Genomic DNA, 9,470 nt, shown 5'->3' on the forward strand with positions numbered 1-9,470 from the left:
GGAAGAGAAAGATATCCTGGATCTCATCTGAAAACAAAACCCAACCCCTGCCCCCAACCCCACCAGCACAAGCTTTTCCAAACCTGCAGGGAAATGGTTTCACATTTTTCTGCTGGTCAGCTCTTAAAAAAAAAATAAGGAGAAAAAAGAAAAGCTCATTCTGTGTGTGTGTTTATATATAAATACCCTCATTTTTGTATCAAAAGCTAAAAACTTCCCTCCCTCAGGGTCAGGCCACCATGTGCTGCTGGTTTGGAAACTGTAATTGCCACACAGCAGCACCCAAATGTTGGGATTTCAACCCCAGAAAAGCAAATCCCAGAAAAACAAAAGGATTTTTGCTCCCTGAAGGAAAGGTCTCTGTGTTTGGGGCTGGATTTTAGAGCAGGGATTGGGGTTGGCCCTGTGGCCCTGACCTGAGGGTGGTCACAGTGGCCCTGCCATCCCTGCTGGTCCTCCTTGGACCAGATGAGCTCCATCCCCAGCTGCTGGAGGGGATCTCAGATTCTTTTCCTGGCATCCTGAGAGATCACAGAATCATGGAATAGTTTGGGGTGGAAGGGATCTCATAGAACATCCCATGGCAGGGACACCTTCCACCATCCCACGTTGCTCCAAGCCCCGTCCAACCTGGCCTTGGACACTTCCAGGGATCCAGGGGCAGCCACAGCTTCTCTGGGCACCCTGTGCCAGGGCCTCCCCACCCTCACAGGGAAGAGTTTCTCCCAAGTCCGTACTCCAGGCCTGCTCCCTTTCAAGAAGAATCCAAAGGGTCAAGAAATATCCTGAGGACCGAGAATGCAGCAGTTCTGTATTAGAAAAAAGGCAGGTTAATATGGTTGATTTTAATATTTTCTTTGTTATAAAGGAGTGCCTGAGGAAGCACCTTCCTTGTTCCTCCTGCAGTCAGGGTTAACTGGGGGAGCTCCCTCCCCACTGGAGGCTCTGGGAGAACTGGTTTGGAGCAGAAGCTTCACCCCAGGGATTTCTCTGGACACTCCAAACAGCAATGGGGAGCACAGGGTGGGTGGCAGGGCGCAGGAATATTGACAGCTCTGCCCAGGGATGTCCTAGGACTCAGGATATGGGGTTGAAATCTAGGAAATGGTGAGTGAGAACAGCCCATGAGTCAGAGTATCTGAGTTTTCCAGCTTTTTCCATCCAGGCAGGATTCACAGGGGGGTTTGGCAGAGGCACACAGGCAAGGGAACACCCCAAAACACCCCCCAAAAGTTGCTCTGCTGCTGCCACCATCCCCACCCCATCACCTGGTATCCCTCACGAGCCCAAACATCTCCCCATTGCTAGTAAATTCTGACTCCTGAACTTTGAGAGGCTTTGGGCCAAGGCTGGCAGTCACACTCAGAAATAAAGCTGGTGACCCCAAAGAAATGGGGACCCTCCTTAAAGAGGAGGGCTTCATTTGTGCCCACAGATGCTCCACCCAGGAACATGGACCACCCCAACAAGTCCCTCCATCCCACTCCTCGATGGGTGCTGGCTGCTCCCTGGTGCTCTTAATGAGGTTTTCCCCTTTTTTTCCTTCATTCCCAGGATCTCAGGGGGCTTGGGGAAGTTTTGGGGTCTGGGGAGCTGCCTTGACTTTTCACCACAGCATCTGCCCCGGCTCCATCCTGCCTCCAAGTGCAAATATCAGAGAGATGAGCAGCTGCTGGAGATAATCCAGGGCCAGATCCTGCCTAAATCCCCTTCCTGAGCTCTCACATCCCCAAGCTGGGAGCTTCGGGCTCCATGGCCATTGCCAGCATCCAGCCCCGATGTGGGGGTGCCAAACTTGAAATGGGGCAAGAATCAGAGAAACTGGGGTTGGGATGGAGTAGGGAGACTGAGGCACGGGGGATTTGCTCCCCTCCTTTCAACAAGAGCATCCCTGGAGCTGCAGAAGGACCATGTGGATCCCTCCCTTTCCCAGCTGCCAGGAGCTGTGTTGGGAAATGACCCCATCCATTCTGGGGGTCCCAAACCCATTCTGGGGGTCCCCAGCCCTGGGTGATGGAGACACACGGGGGTCAGCGGGGCAGAATCCCCCCAAAAAGGGCGTGTCAGGGTGCTGTCCTGCGGTGCCAAGGGGATTTGGGGGGGAGGAGGCACTGGACACTGGCACGGGGAGGCCGATGCCATCAGCGAGGTCGCAGTCCCCCGTGGGAACGGTGGCGAGCCCGACGTCACTGTCACCGAGTCCTTCAAATAGCGGCGCCTGCCCGGCCGGACACTGCTCCAGCCACCGGCCACCGCCACCACCGGCACCTGTCCGGCCAGGTACGGGGTGGGGCCGGGGTGGGGGGGTCCTGCTTGCCCCAAATCAGACCCCAAAGGCAGCCCCGGGGGTGGGGGGAATGTCCATGCCGGATCCAAACCCCAGCAGGACCCCGGGGTGCTGAGCTCCGCCGGCTTCTCTAGCCCCAAAGGACACCCAGGGGTGCTCATTCTCTCTGGATCTGCATCCCAAACCCACCCCAAAGAGCATCCCTGGGTGCTCATCCCCTCAGAATCTCCATTCCCCTACTCCAACCCCTGGGCTTCTGCTGGACGCAAACCGCCCCAGGCAGCACCCACGGGTGCTCATCCCTCCCGGAGCCCCCCGGGGGTGTCCCCGGAGCGGATGCCGGTGACACAGGGTCCCCTGTGTCCCCGCAGTCCCCCGGCCATGGCACCCCGCGGGTCGCTGCTGCTGCTGGCGCTGCTGCTGCTGAGCTGTGCCCTGCCCCGCGGCCGCGGCCAGCACTGGTCCCACGGCTGGTACCCGGGGGGCAAGCGGGACCTCGGGACCCCCACAAACCTCCAGGTAGGGTGTCCCTCGCGGGTCATCCCCCTCCAGGTCATTCCCTTCCCTCCCGGGGTGATTCCCCCCCTCCCAAGGGTGATGCCCACCCCGGCTGTGTCCCCCTGCCCTGGGGTTACCGCTCTGCGCCAGGGTTTGTGCCCCCGCCCCGGGGTAAAAGCCCCCTGCTCCTGGGGTTATAATCCCTCTGGATTATCCCCTCCGAGTTACACTGCCCCAAATTGTCCTCCCTGGATTAGATCCCCTTGCAATTATGTCCCCGTCCCGCGATTATCTCCCCGCTGAGTTCTCGGATTTATCCCCGCCCCAGATTAAACCCCACTCCGGATTTATCACCCCCACGGGCTATAATCCCTTCAGGTTATCCTCCCCAGATTATCCCCTTTTCCCGTGGTTATCTTCCCCACCGAGTTACCTTCCCCCCGCAGTTTATCCACCCTGAAATTCCCCCCACCCGCGGGCTGATCCCCCTCATCCCGGGTGTTTTCCCCCACGGGTGTCCCCCTTTTTCCTCCTCCCGCAGGTTCCGTCCCCTTTCGGGCGCTGCCGTCCCCTCCCGTGTCCCCCCCGGCGGGAGGAGCCGCTGCCGGTGAGCGGGAACGGGGCTGGGGGGCTCGGAGGGGTCCGGGAGGGATCCCCAAGGCCGGGACTGACCGATTGCCCCCCGCCCCTCTCCCGCAGCGACCCGCGCTGCGCCCCTGACCGGAGCCACCGACCCACGCGGGAGCGAGCCGGGATCCCCGCGCGGGGAATAAAGGGGCTGGGGGGGATTTGTGCGCAGTGATGGTGCTGGGGAGGGGGGTCCTGCGTGGGGTGTGATGGGAGGCGGGCTGTGGGAGGGCTGGGATGTGCCCCGTGGGGATAATGATGTACCGCGGGGATGCGATCCCCTGCGGGGAATTCGTGTGGCGGGGTGGGGGAAAATCTGTCCCGTGGGGGCTGCGGTTCCGATGAGCGGGGGTTGTGTCTCTCGTGGGGCTGTGTCCCGTGTGTGGGATTCGTGTCCCGAGGGGGATCCCATGTCCGTGGGAGGTGTCGCGTCCCGTGGGACAGTGGTCGGGAATTCGTGTCCCGTGGAGGGGGGTGTCCTATGCGAGGAGGTTCTGTCTTTTGGGGTGCCGCGTCTCGTGGCTGGCTGCTCCGGGGGGAGTTCCCTGTTCCTTAGGGTTCCGTGTCCGTCTCCGGCGGGGGCTCTGTGTCCCATGGAGGTGTCCGTGTCCCAAGGGGGTGTCCCTGCCCCGCGGGTGTCCCTGTCCATGTGTCACACGGTAGTCTATGTCCCGTGTAGAGTGTCCCTGTTCCAGGGACGTCCGTGTCCCCTGGGTGTCCCTGTCCCCTGGGTGTCCCTGTCCCGTGCAGGGTGTCCGTGTCCCCTGGGTGTCCCTGCCCCTGGGAGTCCCTGTCCCCCTCCACTCCCCGACTCCATTTCCCATCAGGCCCCGCTCCCTGTTCCCTTCCCGCGGCGCCGCGCGCGCGGGTCCGCCCCGTGACGTCACCGCGGTGCAATGACGTCACGGCGGCGCCGCGCGTCCCGCCATGCTGCCGGCGCTGAGGCGCTGCCGCCCCGGCCCCGTCCCGCTCCCGGCCCTGGCGGCCGCGCTGGGGCCCGGCCCCTTCCCGGGGCTCTGTCCCGGCTGGTCCCCCCGGGCGGTGCCGGCGCGGGGCCGCAAGACTCGGCATGACCCCCCCTCCAAGTCCAAGGCGGGCCGGGTGAAGCTGCCGCCGCCCGTGGATCCCGAGGAGCTGCTGGTGGTGCTGGAGCGGTACCGGCAGCACCGGCTGGTGCTCAGCGCCCTCCGGTACCGGCACGGGATGGGGATGGGGATGGAGATGGAGATGGGGAGGTTTCTGTGAAGCAGAGGAGGGTTGGGGGGCTGGCTGTGGCTTTGGGTAGGGGACTGGCTGTGGGGCAGGGGGCTCGTGTGGGGCTTCTGAGGGGCTCGCTGGACTGGTTACAGGATTGGCTGGAGGGAAGGGAACTAGATACAGGGCTGTGAGGCTGCTGTGGGGCAGGAGAAGGTTGGGGGTGGCTGTGGCTCTGGGTATGGTGCTGGGGGACTGATGTGGAACAAGGGAGGGTTGGGGGGCTGGCTGTGACTGGCTGTGGGGTGGGCGGCTGGGTGTGGGGCAGGAGAGCGTTGGGGTTGTGGCTGTTTGGGGCCGCTGTGAGGGACAAGGCTGGCTATGGGGCAGGGGAGGGTTGGGTGTGGGGCACTTTGTAACAGGAGCAGTAGATCCTGGGATACTCTGGGGTGGGAGAGGGTGGTGGGGCTTGGACTGATGAGGGGCAGGGAAGAGTGAGGGTGGTGGGACTGGGAGCACTGTGGAGCAGGGGAGGGTCAGGGTGGTGGGGCTGGACCACTGTGGGACAGGGTGGTGGGGCTGGCTCTGCTATGGGGCAGTTTTGGGAGAACCCGCTGTGCTCCCAGGCCAGGAGCTCAGTGTGCCCTCCCCTGCTCCTGGCAGGGCTGAGTTCAGGGCCGAGGTGCTGCAGAAGAAGCGGGAGGAGCGCCTGGCTGCCGAGGGCTCTGTGGAGGAGCTGGAGGAGCACCGGCGCCTGATGGCCTGGAACGACGAGGAGAACGCCCGGCAGCGGGCACGCAGGTCAGCACAGGCAGGGAGACACTGCCCTTCCTGGCTTTGGCTTCTGCTCAGGCAGAACTGAGCTCAGTTAGAGTCTGGTCTGGCATTTACAGAGAAGCTTGGATGGGGTCGCTCTGGGCTGGGTTAGGAGCTGGCTGATGGCCAGGCCCAGAGAGATCGAGTTCACCACCAGCAAATTTGCGGATGACACCAAGCTGGGTGTGAGTGTGGATCTGCTGGAGGGCAGGAGGGCTCTGCAGAGGGACCTGGATGGGCTGGATCCATGGGTTAAATCCAAGGGTTTAACAAGACCAGCTGCCAAGTCCTGCACTTTGGCCACAACAACCCCCGCAGCACTACAGGTTAGGGCCAGAGTGGCTGGACAGTGGCCAGGCAGAAAGGGAGCTAGGGGCACTGATGGACAGCAGGCTGGACACGAGCCAGCTGTGCCCAGGTGGCCAAGAAGCCCAGTGGCACCTGGCCTGTGTCAGGAATGCTGTGGCCACCCAGACCAGGGAAGGGATTCTTCCCCTGTACTTGGCACTGGTGAGGCCGCGGCTCGAGTGCTGTGTCCAGTTCTGGGCCCCTCAATTTAGGGAGGGTGTGGAGGTGCTGGAGCATATCCAGGGAAGGGCAACAAAGCTGGGGAAGTGTCTGGAACACAAGTCCTGGTAGGAGCAGCTGGGGGGCTCAGCCTGGAGGGGAGCCTGGAGACAAGGGGAGACCTTGTCACCGTCCACAAGTCCCTGACAGGAGGGTGCAGCCAGGATGGGTCAGGCTCTGCTCCCAGGCAGCCTGGGAGCAGAGGACAAGAGGACACAGTCTTTTCCAACATGACTGATTCTGTGAAATGGTGACCTTTTTAAATAAATCTACCTGTGCAGCAGTCGTGGTTCCTGCGCCTTTTGCTGCTCAGGGCCAAGTCAAGGGACTCTGGGCAGCCTCCTGCTCTCCTGGGGATGGATGTATCACCTCATCCGTCCGATTTTCCTTTCTGTCTGGCAGAGAGGAGAGACTCAGGAAAGAAGAGGAGGAGCAGAAGAGGAGGAAGTTGGAGATTGCAGAGAAACAGGCCAGGAAAATGGAGGCTTTCCTGGAGGAGAAGGAGAAGGAGGTTCTCCAGCTGCAGGTAAGAGCAGCTGGTGCCTTCTGGGAACCAGGCTGCCAGAATCCCCTGCGAGGGAGCCATGTGGAAGCCGTGGGCTTGTTTTCCACAGATTTTTGTGTTGGCAGCTGGGAACACAAGCGTCGGCAGCTCCAGGGGTGTTGACAGCGCGTGGAAGGGAGAAGGGCTGAGCCAGGGCTCTGGGAACAGGGTGGGATAATCCTGAGGGGGATAATCCTTGTCCTTTGGTTCAGGAGGAAGCCAAAAACTTCATCACCCCCGAGAACCTGGAGGCACGGATCGAGGAGTGCCTGGACAACCCGCGGAACTACAACTTCGCCATCGACAAGGACGGGCGCATCGTCAAGCGCACGGTGCTGTCGTAGCATCCCTGGCACAGGGCTCCTGGCCTGGGTGATGTCCAGAGGCCCCCCAGACAGCACAGATTCTTCCTTTGAATGTATAAATTGACCACAGAAGTGGTGGAGAAAGGCCACGGGTCTGGCTGTGCCTCTTCCAAAGGGTTAACGCCTGTGGGAAAGGGGGTGAGGGGGAAGCTTGGAGGCTCCAGCAGCCTGGCTCAGCCCTGTGCCTGTTGCTGTGCCTGTGATCCCACCTCCCACGTGTTTGGATCCCTCCTGCCTTCACACACAGCATGTGGGGAGGAGCAGGAGCGGTCCCAAGGCAGAGCCTGGCTCTGAGCTCCTCGCTGTCAGCTCCTCTGGATGCTTCCGAAGGCAAACGAGGGCTAAATGAAATTATAGGAAACACTGACCTTCCCTTTTTTGTTGTTGGGGAAAGGAATTAATTGTAGTCTTGATTTCACACTTTAAACCCTCCTTTGCACATCCCTTGGTGTGGCTGAATAAGAAAACGTGTCTGAATGATTGGGATTTCTGGCGTCTCCTTATTCTTTCCTTCAGGCTGAATTTATTCATCACCTGGGGCTGAAGGTGTAGATAAAATTGTAAAGACTTTGGGCGTTCTGGGTTGTTGGGGTCTTGCAGAATCTCAGCTTTGCCCTAAAACTGCTGGGTTTGGGCTGCCCAGCATTGAGCCTGGAGTTTACCATGGTTCAGCTGTGGTCTGCTGGTCCCTCCCCCTCCCTCCCACCCTCCCTCAGATAATTGACCTGAAATCCTCACTTTTTACCTCCAGTTTTTCCTAAAAGTGTCTTTTTCTCTCCTCCTGAGCCTGCACCTCAACCAGGCGAGCCCACAAAACCCACAGACTTCTGTCTGGCTTGTTTTTCTGTACAAGTTTTATTTCTAATTAAGCTCATCACTTCAGTCTGAGTCACAGCCCTGGGCTCGGCTGTTCCCAGCCTGTGGCGGGGCTGGGATGTGATGGATGCAGGATCCTGTGGATTCTCTCCCGGCTGGGCTATGCAAACAGCATCTCCTGGTCACAGGATGAGTCAGTGCCACAGCCCTCTGAGGGGAGAGAGGGGGCAGCGTGGTGTGAAACCAGACAGCACTGACCAGATCCCAGGGACCCTCCAAAACAGCCCCAACTATCCCTGAAAGAACCCCCAAAAATCCCTGAACCAGCCCACAGAGACCCTCCAAAAACAGCCTCCAGACATCCCTGAACCAGCCCACAGGGACCCCCCCCAAAACCAGCCCCCAGACATCCCTGAACCAGCCCACAGGGACCCCCCAAAAACAGCCCCCAGACATCCCTGAACCAGCCCACAGGGACCCCCCAAAAACAGCCCCCAGACATCCCTGAACCAGCCCACAGGGACCCCCCAAAAACAGCCTCCAGACATGCCCCAAACCCCCCTGAAACAGCCCGCAGGGACCCGCAGCACTGGGGTTTAACGAGCTCGTGCTCACTCCATTCTCTGATGTTTCCCGGGATTTATAGCAGGATCTCTGGTAGTTTAATTTAGGGAGGAGGGTGGGATTTTGGGAAAACTTATGAGAGCAGGAGGGGATGTGGGTTGTTGTGCCCCACGGGAGTCCTGCCATGCCCCGCGGGAATCCTGCGCTTGCTCAGGCTTCAAAATTTGGTCGCTGTCTGCTTCCCTCCTGCCCCAAACCTCCGGTTCTCATCCCTTCCCTAGGGTCTGGATAGGTCACGGAGCATGGTCTGGCTGGCGGGGCGATGGATGGACACATGGATGGGACAAAGAATCCCTTGGGCATTGTCCCCTCTCCCACTGTTCGGTAGAACCCTGAATTCCCTGCCGGGTGTGCGAGAACTCCGTGACAGGAATCCGAGCATCCCGTGCCACCCTCACCGGTGCTGCAGCAGATGCCGGGAGCGGCGCAGCTCCCTCCGGAGCCGCAGGGTTTGCGTCCCGACTCGCAGGGCGTGGGCAGGAAGTTTTCCTCCTGGCAGCGCAGCGTTTCCGAGGTGCCGATGTAGCAGCCCAGCTCCTCCCCGCAGCAGATGTTGGGCCCGAAGCAGTGGCCCTTGTTCCGGGGACCGCAGGGCAGGCACTGCTCAGGGAACAGGGTGGGAAGAAGGTTGGGAGAAGGGAAGGACGGGGTTTGGAGTGCCCCGAGCCCTCCAGGACGTACCTTCCTGATGTCCATGTCCAGCACAGCGCGTTTGCCCCCGATGGGGCAGTTCTGGATGTAGCAAGCGGAGGAGAGAGCCAGGAGCCCCAGGAGGCAGAGGGCCAGAGCCTTGCAGGACATAGCGGCGGGACAGGGGGGATTTTTGGCTGCTCATCCCAACCGCTGGCACTGTATTTATAGTCCCGGCTCCTGCTTAGGGATTCTGGCACCGGCGTCACCCGTGTTCCTTAAAAACCACAAGGCATTGCTTCCCACAGCAGAGGGCTCGGCTAATAGCCGGAGGTCGAGGACGTGAGGTCAAGGACAAGGTGTTGGTTTTCTCCTCCGTGATGAGTCCGGCAGCAGCAGGAACGTGTGGAGGTTGTGGATGGAGCTGGATGAACGTGTGGAGGTTGTGGATGGAGTCCTGTGGGGTTTGGGGCCTGTCTCTGCTGGCCACTTAGGGCTGCCG

The 9,470-nt window shown here is 60.4% G+C and overlaps 2 protein-coding genes across 2 annotated transcripts; one reads left to right on the forward strand and one right to left on the reverse strand.

The window, feature by feature from the left end:
- The first annotated feature begins 4,324 nt into the window (after positions 1–4,324).
- MRPS26 (mitochondrial ribosomal protein S26) lies at positions 4,325–7,378 on the forward strand. Its single transcript, XM_082281924.1, has 4 exons — positions 4,325–4,602; positions 5,270–5,407; positions 6,392–6,515; positions 6,746–7,378. Exons 1-4 carry the CDS (start codon positions 4,340–4,342, stop codon positions 6,875–6,877), a joined length of 657 nt encoding a protein of 218 aa, XP_082138050.1. The 5' UTR covers positions 4,325–4,339; the 3' UTR covers positions 6,878–7,378.
- Positions 7,379–7,874: 496 nt separating this feature from the next.
- LOC309573450 (neurophysin 1-like) lies at positions 7,875–9,139 on the reverse strand (the record flags this gene model as incomplete). The annotated part of the gene is made up of 3 exons (XM_082282431.1): positions 7,875–7,924; positions 8,737–8,938; positions 9,020–9,139. The coding sequence occupies 3 exons, from the start codon at positions 9,137–9,139 to the stop codon at positions 7,875–7,877; spliced, it is 372 nt and encodes a 123-aa protein (XP_082138557.1).
- Positions 9,140–9,470: the final 331 nt, after the last annotated feature.

This window comes from Coloeus monedula (assembly GCF_965178545.1).
Source record: "Coloeus monedula genome assembly, chromosome: 5".
Lineage (NCBI taxonomy): Eukaryota > Metazoa > Chordata > Aves > Passeriformes > Corvidae > Coloeus > Coloeus monedula.

What these genes read in the sequence shown, in the direction of transcription:
- MRPS26 (XM_082281924.1), top strand. Translation starts at nt 4,340, where the DNA reads ATGCTGCCGGCGCTGAGGCGCTGCCGCCCCGGCCCCGTCCCGCTCCCG. An exon ending in CTGGTGCTCAGCGCCCTCCG is followed by an intron (nt 4,603 to 5,269) that starts GTACCGGCACGG and finishes TGCTCCTGGCAG; the next exon opens with GGCTGAGTTCAGGGCCGAGG. An exon ending in AGGAGGTTCTCCAGCTGCAG is followed by an intron (nt 6,516 to 6,745) that starts GTAAGAGCAGCT and finishes CCTTTGGTTCAG; the next exon opens with GAGGAAGCCAAAAACTTCAT.